General features: G+C 43.5%; 1 protein-coding gene across 1 annotated transcript in view; it reads right to left on the bottom strand.

Annotated features, from left to right (window-relative positions):
- SLC6A2 (solute carrier family 6 member 2) overlaps positions 1-21,843 on the bottom strand; it is a 60,387-nt gene that overhangs the window by 19,215 nt on the left and 19,329 nt on the right. Inside the window, exons 3-9 of the mRNA XM_033156839.1 lie at positions 19,360-19,491; positions 15,381-15,621; positions 10,800-10,938; positions 9,063-9,197; positions 5,778-5,881; positions 3,328-3,452; positions 1,097-1,209 (exon numbers count right to left, since the gene is read on the bottom strand). Coding sequence (XP_033012730.1) covers positions 1,097-1,209; positions 3,328-3,452; positions 5,778-5,881; positions 9,063-9,197; positions 10,800-10,938; positions 15,381-15,621; positions 19,360-19,491 — 989 coding nt within the window. The remainder of the gene's footprint in view (positions 1-1,096; positions 1,210-3,327; positions 3,453-5,777; positions 5,882-9,062; positions 9,198-10,799; positions 10,939-15,380; positions 15,622-19,359; positions 19,492-21,843) is intronic.

Raw genomic sequence — 21,843 nt, forward strand, 5'->3', positions numbered from 1 at the left:
AACATCTGGAGGGCCAAGTTTGCCTATGCCTGCTCTACTTCTACAGTCAGATGTGGTAATGCTTCTGATCACTAGTTGCTGGAAACCTCATGAGGGGAGCACAGGTGCAAACTATAGAGAGCCTTGGGAGCATGGACACCCACAATTTTCTGGGGTGGGTGCACAGCACCCACAGCATGGGCTCCAACACAACTTCCAGTTTCTACCTTATACTCTTGCTTCCCCTTGACTGGTGTCTTTCAAGAGCTTTTATTCCTCTTGAAGGTGGTGGAACGGCAATAGCCCCCGTGAGCATCGCAAACAGTTAGTCACCATACTGTAGACTGAAAGCTCTGTTTGTTTTTCCCAGAAGTGAACTCACTCTTGATTTAAATACAGAAATCTTGATGCCACTCCAGCATCAAGAACAAGAAGGACTGAGTGCAGTTAGAGTGCTCTGAATGTATGGGGCAAGTCTGAAGTTTCAGCAAGCCACTTAATCCCAGTTAAAGAAAGTAAAGAAAGACACTTATGAAAGTTCCCCCTTGCCGCTGGTTCCCCTTCTCTAAATCTCTCTTAATAAGTTAACAGACGCTGAGGGACCTGATTGTGAAATTACATTTAGGTCACTGAAATCCATGATGAAATGACTGAGATTCATTTAGCTACTATTGTTCAAGCACCAGCCATAAACACAGGCTGAATCCAGATAGAAATGAAATCGTGGTAAAACTTTACTGAGGCAGCTAAACAAAAACAGTGCATAATTTGAGAAAGGAACATAGGGATTTTGTCTTTCTTATTTCAAGCCTTGTACATAGCAGAGAGACATTCAACCAACCATACAGAGGAAAGCTCCCCCAGAACTACACAATCAACCAGAGAATGTGCTAACTCAGCAAACTTCATGCTGCTCTGCCTGATGGCTAAGCAACACCTCCACCACCACCACCCTCTTGGTTGGCCAGCTTACTGATAACAGAATTAACCCTTAAGTTAAAAACTGAATGAGCTCTACTGTGGGACCTCTTACATTAATGGAGCAGCAGCATGGGAGTGACATTCATATATGTGTGTGAATAAAGAATGTTGCAGATGAAAAATAACATATACTTACAGAACTGTCAATACCCAGTGAAAGCAGCATTATGAAAAACACCACTGCCCAAAACGTTGAGCCTTTAAGGGTTGAAATAGCTTCTGGATAAATGATGAAAACTAATCCAGCTCCTGAGGAAGAAGGAAAGAAAAATAGTTTCCTAATTGCACAACTTTATGGCAAGATTTTATATTTATATTTAATATTGGTTGGTTATGCCTTGGTTAGAGAGCCTTCTTTAGTATTGTCTCTAATTCAGTTGCTTCCCTTCCTCCTCCTCCCCCACCCAACCCTTGGCTGAAAAGTTATATATGCTGCATTGTAATGCTTGTAATATGTCAGCAGGTGTCACTACAGTGCTTCTTGCACAGTTTACAACATAATGCATGTGGCCTAATCCTGCCTGGTAGGTCTTATGCTTTGGGCTCAAAATGTATTAAGAATAGATTGGCTGTTTTCATGCTTGTTACAGGTAGCAACACTGTCACCTGGCATAAGAACATCAAGTGATGCAGTAAAATATTATTCCCTATAAAATGAATAAGGAAACAGCCCTTGAAAATAACCAGTCTTTTCTTAACACATTTCTGAGACAGAGAAACCTTTCCGGTTTTGCAGGCTTAGACCACACTCATTTCACAGCATGCAACTCAGAAGACTGAGAGAGGCACATAGGCCATAGAGGAGAAACAGAAGGAGAAAAGTACTGCTTCAAGGTGGCGCAGGAGTGGTTTTGTCAACAGCAAAAATAGATAGACATTGCATATAGACCAGGGAAGCAAATCCCAGAGGGAACACACAAACATTAGCCAAAAATTGTACTTTGGAGCCTATATATGTGCTTCTTGTTGGGAGTGAAGCATCATTGTTACCTGAACTAGTTGTGGGGGGCAGAATAAACAGAAAGGCAAGATGGAATCGATGAGGGAAGAATAGGTTGCCTACAAGTAACTATCTGTAGATCATTTATTCTCAGGCTTTGCTTCCTTCCTCCTCCTCCAGTTAGTTAGTGCTAGACCTTCTTGTTTGTGAACCACATGCCTCCCTGATGGCCACATGCAATCTTGTACTCAGAATGGCTTTCTTTGCCTGCAGTAATAAACCTTACGATACGTTATTCTTTCAACCAGCAGGCTTACCAGACTATACATACTGTATAACAGCATATCATTGCTAAATTTCTTGAGTACGTGGATCACTGTCACTTACCAAGAGAGAGAGGAGGAGGAGTGAGGTGGCAGTGTGGTCAATGTGGTGTAAACACAGTAAAGGACCCATAGTAAAGGACCCAGAATGCGGCAGCTAGACTGGTGACTGGGAGCGGCCGCCGAGACCACATAACACCGGTCTTGAAAGACCTACATTGGCTCCCAGTACATTTCCGACCACAATTCAAAGTGTTGGTGCTGACCTTTAAAGCCCTAAACGGCCTCGTTGCAGTATACCTGAAGGAGCGTCTCCACCCCCATTGTTCTGTCCGGACACTGAGGTCCAGCGCCAAGGGTCTTCTGGCGGTTCCCTCACTGTGAGAAGCGAAGTTACAGGGAACCAGGCAGAGGGCCTTCTTGGTAGGGGCGCCCACTCTGTGGAACACCCTCCCACCAGTTGTCAAAGGAAAAAACAACTAGCAGACTTTGAGAATACATCTTAAGCCAGCCCTGTTTAATGAAGCTTTTAATATCTGAAGGACTATTGTATTTTAATATTGTGTTGGAAGCCACCCAGAGTGGCTGGGGAAACCATTAATATTAATATGTATATTAATATAATAATAATAATAATAATAATAATAATAATAATAATAATAATAATAATAATAATAATCTGGTATTGCTAAAACGATGAAAGTGTGTGGATGCATTTTTTTTTGTATGCCCTGTGACATTCTAGAACAATATATCTAATATCGTTCTAATAACGTTAAGCAGGTCAATACATGCAGGGGCGCAGTGCTTTTTGGGGGGGAGGGGGACGCAGGGGGACGCATACCCCTAAACATTTTGTGAATCTAATGGGAGAAGAAACCTTTTTTTAAAAAAAGTTAGTTTCTTCTGTGGCATGGTGAATCATTAGTTCCGTTGCTACCCCCGATGGCGGCCTCATTTCCTGCCACGGTGTTTCCTATATCTCAGACAGAAGTGTTTAATGTGTGAAGTAGGAGATGGAATCTAGCACAGTGTTTGGTCAGTTTCGTTGTTACCACCTCTGATGGCGGCTTCATTTTCTTTCCTGTGTGGATGCATTCTTACCTTCGGTGGCCACATCTTGAATTTTGACTTGGTATACGTGTGCCATGTAGCCCAGTATAGAAAAAATGGCAAATCCAGAGATGAAGCTAGTGACACAATTGATGGTACTGGTCATCAGCGCATCCCTAGGAGAAATCAGGAGATGATGAAAAGGCAGCAAGCAGATCCCAGTGCCAAACCCAGTTAAGAACCTCATGCAATGCCATTTTAGTAGGGCTAAACATAAATTTGAAGTATTGTATACAATTTGACTACTGTTTTTTAATGCCACCACCTAGCATCAGTTTACACCCAGATCATCAAATTCTGCTGACCAAAGCATCTGTTTTGATGTGACATCTTGTGGTAGATTGCAATTTTGAGTGGACTGGTGTCAGCGTGTTAATACTCCGAGTGTCAGGAACAGAAGGCTCAGGTAGAGTCAAAGGGCCTTGTCCAAGTGAAAAGAAATCTCAAGGGATCTCCACACTACTTTGGCACAGTGTTTAAAGTGTTAAGACGATGAACCAGGTGGCATGCGATAAAATTCCTACTCAGCCTCAAAAATCACTTGGTGGTGCTGTACTGAAAATGTCTTTATCAAAGGGAAAAGGAAACTTTAGTGAAAAGCTCATGGGTAGAGTGCTTTATATATGTATGCCAGGCTTGTAGAGTTAATGATTCTAAAGAAATTTTGAAATGCCCTGCAGATGAGGCAGAAAGAAACAGAAGGCGCTTTCATGAGGGAAGAAAACTTTTGGGAAATTGCAGGGCAAGTTTTCAGCACAGTGCTACCATTGGGTGACTGAGGGAGAACCAGTCCCCATCAGTTTATTCTACGTCACAAGGTTGTTGTGATGGGGATAAATGAAGGGGAAAGAGCAGGGACATCTCAATGCATTTGGTTAGCTGAGGCAAAGGGCAAAATGGTTCCACCTTCCAATTCCAGAAACACAATGGTGAGAATGGCAATAGGTCAACATCCTACAGCAGCACCTGAGGAGAGGGCAGAGGGCAGTCCATGTGGCCAACACAACTGTCTCCTCAGGCTCCTTGTCATTACTACCTTACCCCCAGAGTAATATAAATTGAAATGGTCTGAGGACCAAACGTTGTTTGAGAGCGGAGGTGGCAAACCTGTGGCAAACCAGATGTTGCTGGACCACAACTCCCATCATCACTGACCATTGTCTATTGTGGCTGGGGCTGACGGAAATTGGAGTCCATCTGGGGACCACTTTCCCTGCATCAATTCTAAAAGCTATATATATGGAAGAGAGTGAATGACATGAGCCAAAGAGCAGAAGACACGATTATTAATCTCTGAATAATTTAATGCAATAGTGACTATCGCCTCAAGCAGTTCTTATTCAGGGTGGGGTGGCATCTCCACTGTTTTAGATGTTTCATGGCAAATTTACTCAGATTACAGGATAAAAGCAATTATGCAGGAAACGGTTCTATCCGTCTCTCTCTCTCTCTCATTTTAAAGGCATGCTTCCTAGCGATTGGTTAATGATAATCTAATTGTGAAAAAAGGCAGATGGTTGTCATTTGGATAACTGCATGTGATTGCAGGTGTTGCTTCTGCTGCAAGATGATGCCCATTCATTGTCACAGTGGAATATCTTACTTGGAAATCTAAAGCCCAGTTCAAATCTGAAACAAACAAAATAGCAGACTGCCAAAGCCAATATTTGCTTCACTGTGGCATTGTGAATTTCGCGGAACATGAAGAGTCTGATAGATGAGGCCAATGGCCCATCCAATCCAGCATCCTGTTCTCAGAATCACCAACCAGATGCCTGTGGGAAACCCGCAAGCAGGACATGAGCACAAGAGCCCTTTCCTATCCTGCGATTTCCAGCAACTGCTATTCAGAAGCATAACCACCTCCAATTGTGTGTAGCCATTGTGGCTTAGCAGAGGCAGGTACCATTATTTCAGTGGAACAGACACACTGGTCCAAATCTCTTGCACTGGCAACAGTTTAGATGATGCATGAAAATATGGATGCTTCTATGGTGGGAGGGAACTATACATAGCCACTCTGGGGCAGTTATCCATCCTAAATGACTGTCAACCATCTACTGAAGGTTTGGGAAACCTATGGCCCTCCAGATGTTTTTTTGCCTCAGCCAATATGGGCAATGGTCAGGGACCAGCAACTGCCACATATGCACATGCCATTTCTACCATAGCAGCATCACCTGAGGTCCTTCACCAGGTACCACTGCCATCAGAAATTAGGCTAGTGGTGAATGGGGAGAAAGCCCCAGAGGTGGAATGTTTCTCTACCAGAGGCTCTTCTGCTGCCAAATTTAATTACTTTGCATTATGTGACCCATGAGAACAAACAAAATAACCAGACTGTACAATTTTCAAACAAACAAAAATATGTTTTCCTCATCTATTTAAACCAATAAAATTGATTACAGGGACATGAGTAGGTTTACAGCATTGCGGCTTACCTGTAGCAATTGTTGTCAAATCTATTGTAGCTGGCAAAGGCAATTAAGACCCCAAACCCAGCCCCTAAGGAGTAAAATATTTGTGTGGCTGCATCAATCCATACCTGCATAAGGAGAACAGAGGAAGGTAGTTTGTGGATTATAACAAAACTGAACAACAACAACAACAACAGTATTTTCAATTATATAATTTGTTTTGGGAGTGGGGGGGGATCCATTTCATGGATTTTAAACTAAGAAATAGGGGGAAGCTCTGCTGAAATCCAGAAAGCATAGGTGAGCAAGAATTTGAGCCCAGGTGCCCTACTTTAGTATTTCAAGGACAGGCACATCAGTAGCATGAAGCAGAGGAGAAAAACTGGGCTCCTGAGGGCAGACTGATAGGCAAATCTGCCAGTCTCAGTTCTTCTCCATTTCTCATTTTTCCAGTGTTTACTTCACTTCCAAATCACTTTGCTAATTACTATGAATTTTTTAAAAAGAAGTCCTCATGAAAATTCATTGGCATTTGAATGCAAATTTCGTCTAATATGCTTGTGTTTGTATGCATTTGCCCAAATTACAAACTGAGTGATTTTTGCATGTCATTTTCACTAACGGGTGCATTTTTGTGAACACTTTGCCCCCAACATATGCATTTTTTGTACACATTACTTGGCTGGACAACTGCATTACAAAATTCGGAGAAGCGGGTATTTAAAAGAGTGGCTGTGTTCAGGTTTGTGTATTGCATTGGAAAGTGCAGATTAGGTAGCCCCTGGTCTCCAAAGTCACTTTTAAGGTTTAGACATGTTTGAGTGGGGGAGAAGATTGTCCTTAATGCATCTTTGTACTAGGAGAGGATGTGCCAACCTTGTGCCCTCCAGACAATTTGGATGAAAACTCCCCTGTGCTGGCTGGGGCTGATGGGAGCTGGCATAGAAAACATCTGGAGGGCACCATGTCAATGAAGGCTACTCTAGGCCATTAATGGATGGGAAAGTTGGCACCAGCACTCACAACTGAACCTGGAAACAAACAGGTAACCAATAAAAATGCTATAGGATCGGGGATATGTGACACATGTCAAGCAGAGGATCACTGTACTCAGGCAATGAGTAATACAAAACAATCACAACACGAGAAGTCACAGGCATCCAATGAAGCTGAATGTTGATTGATAGATGAAATAACTTATTCACACCACACAGTTATGGGACAATGGAACTCCCTCCCACAGGAGGCTGTGAGGGCCAGTGAGGATTAGACAATTCATCGAGGAAAAGGCTATCAATGGCTACTAGCTTTGACTCCAGGCAGCAAATGCCTTTTGATATCAGATGCTAGAAACCACAAGAGGGGAGAGTGCTCTTATGCTCAGGTCCTGCTTGTGGGTGAGAATGGGATGCTGGTATGATTCTATGGTTAGATGGACCTTTGGCCTGATCCAGCAAGCTCTTCTTATGCTCTTATTTTTACTGGTTGGCACCAAGAGTGATGTATCTCGCAATTACTGTGCCTAGGTCAGGGGTAAGGAAACTGCATCTCTCCAGAAGTTGCTTAACTACAGCTCGCATCTTCCCTGACCATTAGCCATGGTGGAAGGAGGTGATGGGAGCTGGAGTTCAACAATATTCAGAGGCCCACAGGCATACCAACCTAGGGCCCATGTTATATGTACATGTCAGCAGACTTTATGAAGGTAATGATGATGATGATGATCATCATCATCATCATCATTTAATTATTACAATTACAATTATTATATTTATACCCCACCCATCTGGCTGGTTTCCCCCTGTCACTCAAACTGTACTTTTTTTTTAAAGGTCATTCAAATGGGCAGATATTACACCTGATTCAACCTTCAGCCATGTCCAATTCAAATAATTTGTTCCACCATAACTGTCCCCTGACCTTCCATTCCCCCTCACACCCATAAATTTACTTCCTGCATGATTTAAGCTTAAAACTCTTTTATTTCTCACCTCTGACACATAAATCCAACTGTTGTTTTTGTTTTAATTCCAAGTACACCACAGCTGCAGGCTGCAATCTACATTTGTGCTATATGTTGACTTCAACAGCACTAGTACTATGCAAAGCTGTTTACCCAAAACTATTTCAGATTTCCTAAATATTTTCTCAAGAGGTGCCAGCCAGTCTCTTCTTCTAAGCTTTAGCATTGCGTCATTGCAAGCATTACTACGCCATTGTGGTAATGCATGATTCTTGCTGGCAAACAATCATAGGCAGATTTATAGCCTGAGGAAGAGAAAAACAACCAGGGCACCCACAAACATGAAAGTATTTGCAGGAAGCTCTTTACAGAGAACAATGAAGGAGGGAGACACACTCTTCCTGGCATCTCAGATTTCACTGGGTAGCTACTGCTGCTCCTTTTGTGAAAGAGACACTAGATGTCTGCAGGACGGCAATTCATTCATTGCTGGAGAGCCAATGAGGTTACTACTTCCTGCCGTAGGCATTCCAGAGGCAAGGATTCATTGTTCAGTATCAGGTACCTTTGAGAAGATATGGGATAACCCCAGAGAATAGCAACATGAAGCAGCTTGAATTGGGCCTGGAAATGAACAGCAAATAGACAAAGCTGTGACTTAGGTCCACCACTTTGTCACTGACAGCCACCCAGTTCTAAAAGGCAGAGGTTCATCTTGAATTACCTAAATAACACATCTGTTAAGTACATGGCCCTTAACAGATGCAATTTCCTAGCATCTCTTAGCATGAGTGCACATGGAAAGCTCGGTGTACTGAATTTTGTTGTTGTTAATTAAGAAGATAAGAAGAGCTTGTTGGGTCAGGCTAATGACTCATCTAGTTCAGCATCCTCTTCTCACACTGGCCACCTGGATGCCTCTGAGAAACTGACCAGCAGATCCCAAGCACAAGAGCACTCTCCCCACCTGTGATTTCCAGCAACTGGTGTTCAGAAGCATTACGACCTCGGACCATAACCATAACAGCTACTAGTCACTGATATTTTTATCCACAAACTTGTCCAATCCTCTTTTAAATACACCCAAGATGGTGGCCATCACTGCCTCCTGTGGGGGGGGTGTTCCATTGCTTAACCATGCAATATATGAATAAGTGCTTTATTTTACCAGACCTCCATCTGCCAACATTCAGCCTCGTTGGATGTCCTTGTTGGATATTATGAGAGGGGCACAAAAACTTCTCTCTATCCAATGATAAATCAACTGCATGTGAATGAACAAACTTGGTTTGTTACTGTAATCTCCTTTTCAGTGTTAAATGCGAAGGTTGAAACCAAGCACTCACTGTGGCTTCTTTTAATCTTCTAAAGTCAATGTTGAGGTATGCTTTGATTCCATCATACGCACCAGGCAATGTCAGTCCATGGATTAACAGTACGGATAAAACAACATAAGGCAATGTGGCTGTTATCCATACAACCTGTTAAGCAACAAAAAATATTGGTCTGTCTCTTGAATGGCAGACAGAACAACAACAACAACAACAACAACAACAACAACAATTTATTACTTATATACAACCCATCTGGCTGGGCCTCCCCAGCCACTCTGGGTGGCTCCCAACAGAATATTAAAAACACGATAAAACACCAAACATTAACAACTTCCCTAAACAGGGCTGCCTTCAGATGTCTTCTAAAAGTCAGATAGTTGCTTATTTCCTTGACGTCTGATGGGAGGGCATTCTACAGGGCAGGCACCACTACTCAGAAGGCCCCTGCCTGGTTCTCTGTAACCTCACTTATCACAGTGAGGGAATCTCCAAAAGGCCCTTGCAAGCTGGACCTCAGTGTCCGGGCTGAACAATGGGGGTGGAGACGCTCCTCTCTCTTTGACTGCTTTTTTGTTGTTAAAAAAGTAATGAAACCAACCATTTGAACAGCATCTTTCCATTTCAGTATAGTGGGGTAGGAGAGCTGGGGGGGGGGTGGAATTCACATCTGGCAAGCAATGTGCCCCCTTTGGTTTCAGATAATACATGGGTAGATGAATCTTAAAAGCCCGGGACACAAATTTCCATGGCATTCTAGTGGCTATGGTAGCAGTATTTAGCACCAACTCTGGAAGGGTATATTCGATTCTGGCCAAACTAAACATCCTAGAGCAAAATATACATCAGGACAAGGTTTTATGGAGTATCTTGCTCCCATTCCTTTCTCCCTTCTGCTTTTCATGTATAAAGAGAGATTGAACCAAGCAGAATTCGCCATTAAGTCTAAATGCAGGAAATTGTGGCTTGATCTATCTGTGGTTACGTAAAACAAACCTCAATCAAACCATGTTCAGTCTTTGGCACCTAATCAAGAGAGGCTGTGGAAGTCTGAGCAGGTATTTTAGATGGGTTGAGGCTGTCAGGAGCTAGAGTCAAGTGTAGGTTGGCAATCAAAGAAAAACCCAGGGTCAGTGAAGTTAACTCTTTATTCCAGAAACCATAACAGCAACTCTTCCCAGTAGGTCTTGTTCCAACAAAGCAAATGCAGGGACTGATGGTCCCTGCCTTCCCTAAGGCTCCTCCTCTCCAAGGTATTTCCCAAGCAGTTGCAAACTGTGCTCCACTCTCTTCATTTTTCTCTGTATTCTAAGGAGACCTGGGGGGAGGGAACCTGGCCACAGCAGGAGGGGGAGACTCCCTGGCTTCTTGAGCAGTCTGCCCCTCTATCTTCTGGCCCCACCCTCCTCCAGCTGCTTCTGCCTCAGAGTCTGAGCTGCCCTCTGCCATAACCTCTTCCTGCTCACCAACCATGTTACCTTCTTGGCTTCTGACCTTGGGGGTTCCCTAGCTAGTGCCTCCCACCACTACTCTGCATCCAGCCAGTCCATGACAGGCACACTGTTTAGGGGGTACTCCACTGCTTGGCATAGCATCAGGGAAGGTGAAGGGAAGGTGGAAGCTGTGTGCCTATATTGTCTGGAACACAAAGCATGACTTGAAAGTAGACAGTGTTCTGTGCAAACCATGGTTTGAACCACCAAAACCCTAATAGGGAAAAAAAATATATGTATTAGGAAAATATTTGCCAACCTTTCCTGAAGTCTTCACACCTTTCCACAGGCTGAAGAAAACAGTGAACACCACGACCACGAGACACAGTGTGAGCTGCCATTGGGGCAAGCCGATATCATGAATCCCCCGGCTTAGGTGAAGCTGCAAAACTCTCCGCCTAAGCAAAAAGAGACAGAAGAGGGATTGAGTTAGATCCTTTTGTATGGAAAAACAATCACTAACTGGCTCCACACTTGTTTGAAGTGTGTGATTTGGTTTCAGCAAAGAGTGAGCTGTTTGTCAAGATCAGGTCTCATCAAGAGGTCTGAAAAACATAGAAGTAAAAACAAAGAAAAAGTAATACACAGCTCAGTTTGATGTCAGGACTAGTCATCCAGGTTTCCTAGATTGGAGGGGGAGCCCTCCTGCACCCCCAGGCATATTTTGTCATTCCTCCTAACCAATGATGTAGGCCATGTTCAGTGGTGAGCTGGTAATCAATTTCTGGCTGTCTACTCGGGGATTGTTGCAAAGGACGCTGGACTAGGCGGATCTGTTTCTGCTCCATCAAGGCATTTCTTGTGTCCTTAAGCAAGAATGCATACTCAAGTAGGTCACTTTACACATGTTTTGCCTTAGCTGTGAAAATACCCTGGATATACACTCTTGCTTTAGAGTAGGGGTGTGGAACCTCTGGCCCAGGAGGGTAAATTCATCCCTCCAAGCCCAAGACTCTAACATGAGCCTCATGGATCAGGCCCATGTCCCATCTAGTCCAGCATCCTTTTCTCATATTGGAGAGATTTTTTTTTAAAAAAAATGAAAGCTAAGAGTTCACACACCCCCTTGGTGGTGTTGCAAATGCCCCCATGAATTTGTTGCCCTGGGCAGAGTGCATCATTTGTCCCTCCCATAAATACATCTCATTTCCCCTCCCAGAGCTACAATACCCAGAGTGCAAGAGGACTCTGGAAATGGTAGCTTGGTGAGGCAATTAGAGGGTTAGAATCCTAGGAAGTGTAGTTTGTAGTGCTCTGGGGGAAATAGGGGTCTCGTGACCAGGGCTGGTGCTAGGGTTTTTTGTGCCCTAGGCGAGATCATCTTCTGGCGCGCGCGCCCCCACCAATCCCTAACACCGGCCCTGCAGAGAAGCCCGATTTCAGGCTGCTCCCCCCTCCCCTGCCACTCTGCCACTGGCAGAGCGGCACTGGGCGGCGGCGGGGGGCGGGGGGCAGGCTGGCCAGCACCCCCTCCATTTTGGCACCCTAGGCAACTGCCTACTTCACCTAAATGGACGCACCGGCCCTGCTCGTGACAACTCTCAGCAGCCTTAGCAAACTACATTTCCCAGGACTCTTGGCTGTTTAATGGAGTAAGATACAGCTTTATATACATAGTGCAGATGGAGCCTTAGAGACCTCTGACAAAAAAAGATTATGGTCATTAGGGATACAAACTAAACCCAAGACCCTTAGATTGCCCTCTATTGTAGATTAAATTTCTCCTTTCTGAGCTGCATTGAAAGTCCACTCTTTATGGCGCTGTTAAAAGGACATGAAGCCTAAACAGGAAACAGAATTTAAAAGAATGTGAAATGCCTGGATGAGATGTGCCCACTTTGTTTTTCAATCTTGGTCTTTAAGACGGAGCCAGAAAAAACAAACACCCTACTCTTAAACACATGACGTAGAAACCATATCTCTATAGATATTGTTCAGAGATTTTCTCCTCTCCTGGGGGAAAACTCAGCAAAATAATTTCCCAGTTTTCACCACCCACAAATTTGCATGTGGAAAATAACAGGTTCAAACCCTCTCTTGCAGCTGTTTCAGGCATAAGATATTGCTGAAGGGAATTGCTTTCAGAGTAATGAAGCTGGGCGTAGGAAGATGAGAAGAATGCTGGGACAGAGAGACGATGGGGACACTTAAAAAAAATAGACCCCAGAAGGGGGGCACTTTAAAAAAAATAGACCTCAAAACTGTCTCTATAGAACAGTAATTAGGGACACAGCTCAGTGGTAGAACATCTGATTGGCATGCAGAAAGTGCATGTCCAGGTAGAGATGGGAGAGACACCTGGAGAAACCCTGGAGAGCTGCTGACAATAGACTGACCAGGTATAATGATGCCTCCCATGTTTTCATGGACCAATTGCATGTGAGTTTTGGTATGCACAGCTGTATATATGAAGGCTTTCACTTCGAAGTTGTTTCTGTCAGTACATGGATTCAGGGGCACAGCCATGACAGCTATGAATCAGACTATAAAAGTGCCCCTCCAAACTTTTGCTTTTAAAAAGTGTTTTTATTAAATTTTATCCATATAACCCAAATAGCAAAATAGAACTTTATGAGACAAACATGTAAAAACCAAACCAAACCAAACCAAACCAAGGCTAATGTGGGATGTTACAGTCACAAGAAGAAAATGATAAAGCTGTTCTCGGTTGTTTTTATCTACAACACGGCCTTCCCCACTTCCCCCCGTGCCCTAGATCATGCCTTCATTCCATATCTTTAGGCAGGAGGCAAAAACATTCCACTTCTCCAAGGTGTTCAGCTAATTAAAGAATCTATGGCCTTTTAAACTATGTGAAGAGGTTATTGTGTGTTACTATAGTATGTATTCTCGTGTTGTTATATTATAAACTGCCCTGTGATCCTCAGATGAAGGGCGGTATAGAAATTTAATAAATAATAATAACTAAAGGCAAAACCATCATGAACATTCATTAGACCTCTGACCCTCCAGATGTTGTCGGACACCAACTCCTATCAGCTCCAGCCAGCATGGCCAACAGTCAAGGAAGATGGAAGTTGTAGTCCAGTAACATCTGAAAGGTGCTAGATTAGAGATGGTGGGAGAAAATAGCTGCTTTCATTTTAATTATTTGTTTTTAGTATTACGTGGCATTTGATTATGCCTGCTGAAGCTTATCAAAATAATGAGGGGAAATGGTTAAAGGTTCAAAGGTAATAAATGATCCCATGGTTCTAAAACTGGTCAATGTATTTGTTTGTCTTCTAAAAAGAAAATGCATTAATACTACAATGCAAAACACATTGTTAAGCAAATAAACTTTGCTGAGAGGAAAATTGCTCCATCCCTGTGTTGTGAGGCCAACTTGAGTAAGGAGCACCACTTTCTGGACTTCTCTCTTGCATTATCTTTTTGATACAACTATAGAGGAAATAATAGAAAACACTACACATCTATTTCCACTTCCACTGCCATAATTACTGCCTAGATCAAATAATAGAGACCTATGGGGGTGGGGGTGTTTTGCAACAGACAGCCACTTAGCCTTTTACATTGTGCCTTTGCTAGTAACAATCACAAATTCTGTGCCGTTTAATAACACAGGCTGAACGGGGCTCAAAGATAATGAAACTCAAGCATCCACTAGGTCCCACAGATGTGTCAGCGGCAACCCACAAACAGTGGTATCAATGGCTACAAGAGGATCTGAATCGTCAATTGCTACATCCTGAATACAGCATTCAGACTCAGGAAACTTATTTCCATTGTTGAGTGGGTCCAGGGGAACAAAGGGACACAGGAGGCTGACTCATACTCAGTCAAACTATTGGTTCTTCTAGCTCAGAAATGTCTACACTGACTGGCAGCAGCTCTCAAAGATTGCAGACAGGGTTCTCTTCCAGCCCTACCAGGAGATATCAGGGGTTTAACCTGCCCCCCTGATTACTTTTTTCTCCCCTGAAAAGTAGATCGAGTAGATGGAGGAGGATGGACGAAGGGCACTCTTTCCCACTTTCCCTTTCATCTCTATGTGCTTTTCAAGGTTCAGGTTAATTCTACTAGATAGAACTTTTATCAAGATCTCTTGAAAGCAAAGTTTGTGTGCAGGTACAATCACGCTTCTTGTCCCCAAGAAAAGTGGCTGATCTGGGGCAGAGGAAAAAATAAGTGGCTAGAGGCGGTGGTGTCCACAATACTCACTCAAAAATCCACATGTGCCCCCATGCCCAAAAATGATTGGTAGGGCATAACTTAGGCTCTCTTCAGATTAGTGGAGAGGTTGGCAACAAGTCTTTGGTGCAGTAAGAGTGCATTTAGTGGTAGAGTAATGCCGGATCGCCCACGTATCAATCAGCTTTATTAGTCTTCCTGGGATGTTTCCCCAATGTTACGACATTATTGTTGTCTTGAGCTACAAAAGTGGGGAAAATGCACAAACCCAGGACAACTGTGGTATAAAAAGTTGCAGAGTTTGAGCAGGAGGCTACAGGGCATGTGCCAATTGTAAATGAAGCAGCTTGGCCACCCCAAATTTTAGCAGGTTCAAATGGCAATGAAAGTGAGATTGTGTATAACCATTGTGATGACCAGTGCTTTCCCCCAGGGGGTACTCAAGGGTATGCGGTACCGGCACCCCTTTTTGGGTTGTTGTTAAAAACTGTAATACTTACTGTAACAACTTCATGGTGAGTACTGACACCTATTTTTCTAGGGGGGAAAGCACTGGTGACAACCATAATGAGTACAAATCAACACAAATGTATATTTAAAAGGATATCAGGAGAGGCCCTTAAATACATCCCAGAGCAACTGCAAACTGTTTTCCAAAAGTGAAAGCCACAAGGAGCCCCAGACTTACTCATAAAATTCAGCTGCAGGAGTTATCTTGTACTTGGAATAAGTAGTTCCAGCGGCAAATGCTGAGGCATTGATGAGTTTGGGGTCTATGCAGTTGGGGCTGTTCCAGGGGTTGCCACACTTCGTCCAGGGAAGCTCCTCCAGTGTGAAGGATGCAAACAGATAATACAGAGACCAAGCTATGATAACGTTGTAGTAGAAACCCACGTATAGAGCTATGAGTATCACAGCATAGCCTACACCTGAAGACAAAGGAAAACCAGATTACACATGAAGCTGTAAGTCACATCAGGTTCATCTTCCTAGTGAGGGCTAGAATTGGGTGGCATTGCTCATCACCCCAACCAACTATTTGCCAAATATTATTAACAATAATAATTCCACTTTGGCCACCTCATGAGAAGAGAAGACCCCCTGGAAAAGACCCTTATGTTAGGAAAGATTGAGGGCACAAGAGAAGGGGACGACAGAGGACAAGATGGTTGAACAGTATTCTTGAAGCTACCAACTTGAGTTTGACCAAACTGTGGGAGGCAGTGGAAGACATGAGTACATGGCATGCTCTGGTCTATGGGGTCATGAAATGACTAAACAACAACAACAACAATTCCACACCAAGGTGTTTGCTTGGTGCTGGGAAGCAAGATCGGCTTTCATTCAGGGTGGGGTACACAGACTGGTCAATCAAGGCACAGGCTTTATGTTTCCATGCTTTGTTGTATTTCTGACCATATGGATGCCAAATTTGATTAAAAAATTGAGTTGGAAGGGATCTTGAAAGTAATCAAGTCCAGTCCTCTGCTCAAAGCAGGATCTGCAATGCAGGATTCAACTGCAGCGTCCCTGAGAGATGACTTGTCCAGACTCTGCTTAAATACCTACATCAGAAAACCGAGAGGCTTTTACTTGAAAGGTAGGGGAGAAATCACCATAATTAAAACAAGCAACCCAAATACTTACGCTAATTACAAAAAAATAGCTAACATATTGTGAGAACAATTAAATTAACTTTTTAAGGAAAGTGCAGTGAATTATTGTAAACTGTAAAGGTAAAGATAAAGAGACCCCGACCACTAGGTCCAGTCGCAGATGACTCTGGGGTTGCAGCGCTCATCTCGCTTTACTGGCTGAGGGAGCCGTTGTACAGCTTCTGGGTCATGTGGCCAGCATGACTAAGCTGCTTCTGGCCAAGCACGGAAACGCCGTTTACCTTCCCACCAGAGTGGTACTTATTTTTCTACTTGCACTTTGACGTGATTTTGAACTGCTAGGTTGGCAGGTGCAGGGACTGAGCAATGGGAGCTCACCCCATCATGGTGATTCGAACCACCAACCTTCTGATTGGCAAGCCCTAGGCTCTGTGGTTTAACCCACAGCGCCACCTGCATCCCATTATTGTAAACTGTAAATGCAAATAATTCATGGCATAGCTCTTTTCTTGGGTTTTTATAGCAGGGTCATGTTTTGCACTTATTATTATTATTATTATTATTATTATTATTATTATTATTATTATTTCTGCCTTTCCTCTCAAAGGTGCCTAGCTACTGAAATATACAAAAATTCCAATAGTAGAAGGTAACAGCAACCTTAAAAAGAAAAAAAAGAAGACTCAGAACATGACTCCCTTGACAGGTGGCGGACTCTCCTTCATTGGAGGTTTTTAAGCAGAGGTTGAATGGTCATCTGTCATGGATGATTTAGTTGAGACTCCCCCATTTCAGGAGGTGACTAAATGACTCTCAGGATCCCTTCCAATGTTACAATTCGAAATTATTCCTTTTTACTGAAAAAATGCTGTTGTAAAGGTGAAAGATGCTAAAATAGCAATAATGGCCAACTTTTAAAAGGCTCTTGCAAAGGTAATCTGTGACCTGTACGCTGGAATATTTGACAACATTTAACCGTAGTGAAATAAACAGGCGTAAACTGGTGATCTGACTGGTTAATTGATTGACTTGTCAATCCTAGAAAAAATGTGTACAAAAGTAGTGTAAACCCAAACTGAAAATCCAGAATACCACCCTTGGGGTATATTATGTTAGCATGTCATTAGAGTAAATTTGAGAAGCAAATCTGGACACAGCCTGCTATTTACAACAGCTGGGTGACACCCGAGTGGTTGAAGGCAGCCTTCTTATCCCAACCTTTGAATGAATACTTCCACAGTGATTGCAGGGTACGGTCTTAGTGCCAAAGACAGCGGGCTCACATCATTACCACCAAGTCCCGGTTTTTACAGCACTACCATTTATAGTTAATATTAGCCTGTTGTGTTTAATGTCTGTTTGCTTTCTGGTCCAAAGGGTCTTTCCAGGTGCAGCAAACTAAAATTAGCTAACTTCTCTCTCTCCCCACCCCCACCCCCAATTAGAATAGTTTTTAACTAATTAGGAATAAACTGTTGGCTTATCACCACCACTAAAGATTCACATTCATGAAAAACCATGAAAATGAGAGCTCTGGAGGTTGCAGCCCATGACACCCAAAGCTAGAGCTTTGGACCTAGCTCTGTCCAAGGCTTTCCCACTATCAGCATTTCATCAACAGCTACATTTTTACTCTGGGTCCAAATGTACTGGAGTTTAAACGGCAACACACAGAGATCCACCATGGCTGTTCCTATTATTCAGGTGAGGCAGGCATCACCAGAATGCGAACTTGGGGGTTTTGTGTGTGTGGGGGGGGGAACAGAAAATTGAGAGTGAGTCGGTGAGAAAAAAATCTCATTGGGAAAGTTCCAGTTTAAAAATGAGGCAGGTGGGAAAAGATGGCAGATAGAGGAGTGACCCTGATTCCCTTTCCTTGTTATCAGAGGCAGTTTTAGGGCAGTCTGGCCAGTCCCCCGGCGCTGGGTACTTAGTAGAGAGAAGCACATGGCCGGCTATGGGAAGGAAGCTTGAGGTCTCTGGCAGGGGCTTAGATACCTCTCACCCCCTTCACAAAGCTTAGTTACCACTTTCCCAGCTTTGGGAAGGAGGAGGGAAGGCTCTAGGATCCTGCCAGAGCCTCCCACCTCCTTCCCAAAGCCTGGCACTGCATGAGGGCTGCAGGTGTGGTACACTAAATTTTGGCCTAGCTCAGGGTGCTGTTGTTGTTTTCACTTTCGCTACCAGTTTTGCAATGGTCAGCAGCAAAAGAACAGAGGAGCCTCCTGGATGAGACTAATGTACCATCTAATCCAGCATCCTTATAATAATTCACTACAGTTTTATTGAAGAGCCGTTTGTTTTGGGGATTTGTGCAGACCTGTTGATGAGCAAGGCATCTTTTTGTTGTTAGTAAGGTGGATGCTTTTGGGCTGGGATAGTTCATCAGCATTTACCCAAATATTTTTAGACTTGTCAAATAGCTAACACTTTCCCTGGAGGAACCTTTTTTAAAAAAAAATCTCCTATATATCTTCATGCAAAATGGTGTCTATCTTCCTGCTATATCTGCTTCCACCAACTTAGTGCCTTCCAGATGTTTGGGAATACAACTCCTGTCAGCCTCAGCCAATGCACCATTGCTGGCTGGGGCTGATGGAAGTTGTAGTGCAAAAACATCTGGAAGGTACCAAGTTGCTGAAGGCTGCCCTATAGTCTATTTTGTGCTGATGAGCAATACAGTGGAACCTCGGGTTGCGGACATAATCCGTGATGGAGGCACACTCGCAACCTGCAGCATTCATAACCTGCAGCACTGCGTCTGTGCACGCGTATGACACGATTTGGCGCTTCTGCGCATGTGGCGAAACCCGGAAGTAATCCTCTCCGGTGCTTCCAGGTTTCCTGCGGTCCGCAACCTGAAAAAAACGTAACCTGAAGTGTTTGTAATCTGAGGTACCACTGTAAAGGTATTAGTAACAAGTGACTCTCAAACTACAGATGTTAGTGATTCTGGCCTTGTCAAAAACTTTCAGTACAAGCCTCGGAGATGTGTTCAATAGCAAGAAACTCCAGAAGATATTGCAAATAAGCAGAAAGCCTGGGATTTACCTTTAAAAAGTGGACAGATTTTCCAAACAGTGGCAGCCCCTTCTCTGTTATACTGGCCCAAAGCTAGTTCCATATAGAATAAGGGCATCCCAGCAATGAGGAGGAAGAGTATGTAAGGTATGAGGAAGGCACCTGGAAACAGAAGCACCAAGACAGAGATCAACCAAGCTCCAACTCTACAATTCTATGCTTCTAATTATGCAACCCGTTTTAACCCGGTCAGGCAATGCTTCCTGGGCTGAATCTAGACATATATAAAAAAAAGTGCTGTGCAAATGCTATTTTTTTAAAAAAAGTTTTAAAATATATGTTGAATTTGCCATTAGCTCACCATTGCTAATTTGTATAATGCACTTAAAACACACTTAAAATGTTATATTTGCAGCTGTATAGCTGAGTCCCTGGATTCCCTTCCTGCATCCTACTCCATTTCCCACTGCAGACACAGAACCTCACATTGTCTCCCGAGCAACATTCCAGATGTGGGATATAACATAATGTTTTAATCTCTCTCTCTCTCTGTCTGTGTGTGTGTGTGTGTGTGTAGCAATAGCTACAACACTTGGCTGAGTAAATTCATCTCCACGATACAGTCTCTCTGGGAAAGCAAATGCATTCTCTCATCAGGACACGGCTAATTTAAATATCAAAGTGTAACAAGCGTTAATGGGGGATGTTCAAGATCAAATAAAATAAGAATCAGGCAGATTGCATGCATCCATTTGGGGAGCTGATAGACACTGCGGTAGAAAACAAAGAAACCCAACAACAACAACCTCCACCCCAAGGCCCCTCTGAGATAACCAGAGGATTGGTATTTCAAAAGAGCATCTTCCAAAATTCTTTTCTGTCGCTCAGAACAATACCGTCCCTGGCAACCCTGAAACCACTGGTTGAGAGTTTGTTTTTAACTGCTTTTATAATGCTTATTATTATTATTATTATTATTATTAACAGGTTTGGTGGCCTGGTAACCTTCTGGAGAAAGGGTGGGGCATAGCTGTTTCAAATTGCTTTTATGTAGTGTTTTAATGCTGTAAACCCACCCTGGGACTTTAGGGTGAAGGACGGCAATCAATCAATAAATGATAGACTGAATAAATAAATCAGTGTAAAGAAGAGATTTTTAACATATTAAAGCTGTCAAGCAATGCTCTTAAATAAATAAATTAAAATATGCAAGACGTGATCTGGTGTGAACAAAGCACTGGAGGAGGAAGGGGGTGCAGGAGGCGCGGGCCGCCCCAGGTGTCATCCCTGAGGGGGGGTGACATCGCCGCAGGTGCCCCCTCCCGGGCCACTTGCCGCTTGCCGCAGGTGGTGCTCCCCTGGGATACTCGTCCCACCCCGCGGGCAGCTAGCCCAGGTGCTTGAGCAGCTAGCTCTGCCTCTGGAACAAAGCTCAGTCATTTTGGATTCCACCAAATTCCACATATAAATCCCTTTAAGACTGGATTGCTACTTTAAGTTGTCTAACACTTCAGCTGTAGCAACTGCTGGAGAGAGGTAGTGTCAAGTGCTGGATTTGCAAAAGCATTACTCTTTCTTTCTTTCTTTCTTTTTTGAAGTCAGATCTTCAAAATGTTTTCATACTTTCTTTTTTTAGCTCACTCCTCCTTGATTGTCAGAGTGGGGGAAAAAAACCAAAATAAGCAAACAAGCTTCCATACAACCATCCTAAAAGGAGCACATTCTAGAGAGGAAAGAGAAAGTAGCTTCTTAGAAAAGGGTCAAGAGGGGCAGGGAGGAGAAGGATCACTGGGAGCCACTGCACACTAAGGTGAAGAAAAGTGCTTTTAAACATCTGAAATAAGCTTCGTGTGTCTTTCAAGAGGATTAATGCAGAAGCCAATAGGAGGTAGATGACTGAAAATTCTGCCCAGAGCAGGATCAAAACACACACACACACACACACACGTCTCAAGATTACACTTAAGGCTCTTATCACTGTGCCACAATCAACTGTGTTTTAATTCACAAGTGGTGTTTCTGCAGCCAGGCAACTGAAGCAGCAAAGTGCCTCTACGTTCCAAGGTTGTAGCGGGTGAAAGGTCAATGGCAGAGTATCTGCTTTTCATGCAGGAGCTCTCAAGATCAATCCCGGGCATCTCCAGGTTGGACTGGGGGAGAACTCAGCCTGAAACCCTGGACAGCCCCTGCTCTATTTAGCGTAGACAGTATAGAACCAGAGGGAGCAATAGTGTGGCTCAGTGCAGGATGACTTCCTATGTTCCTTGCGGCTAAGGGCAGTACTTTTTTTGAGCCAGAATGCACTGAAGCGCAGTCCCGGCACCTTTTCTCCCCTCCCCCCCACAAATGCACTATGTATGCATATGTAAAAAAATCTATCTCTGTCTGTCCCGATTAGCTTTTGCAAGAGACTTGAACCGATGCTGCCACTGCTGTCTGGGTTTTCCACCCGCCATCGCCTCATTCTGCTTTACTGCCACTTCCCTCCTTATTTATTATGGTTTGGTTTTCTAC

The sequence above is a fragment of the Lacerta agilis genome, chromosome 8 (assembly GCF_009819535.1).
Source record: "Lacerta agilis isolate rLacAgi1 chromosome 8, rLacAgi1.pri, whole genome shotgun sequence".
Taxonomy (NCBI): domain Eukaryota; kingdom Metazoa; phylum Chordata; class Lepidosauria; order Squamata; family Lacertidae; genus Lacerta; species Lacerta agilis.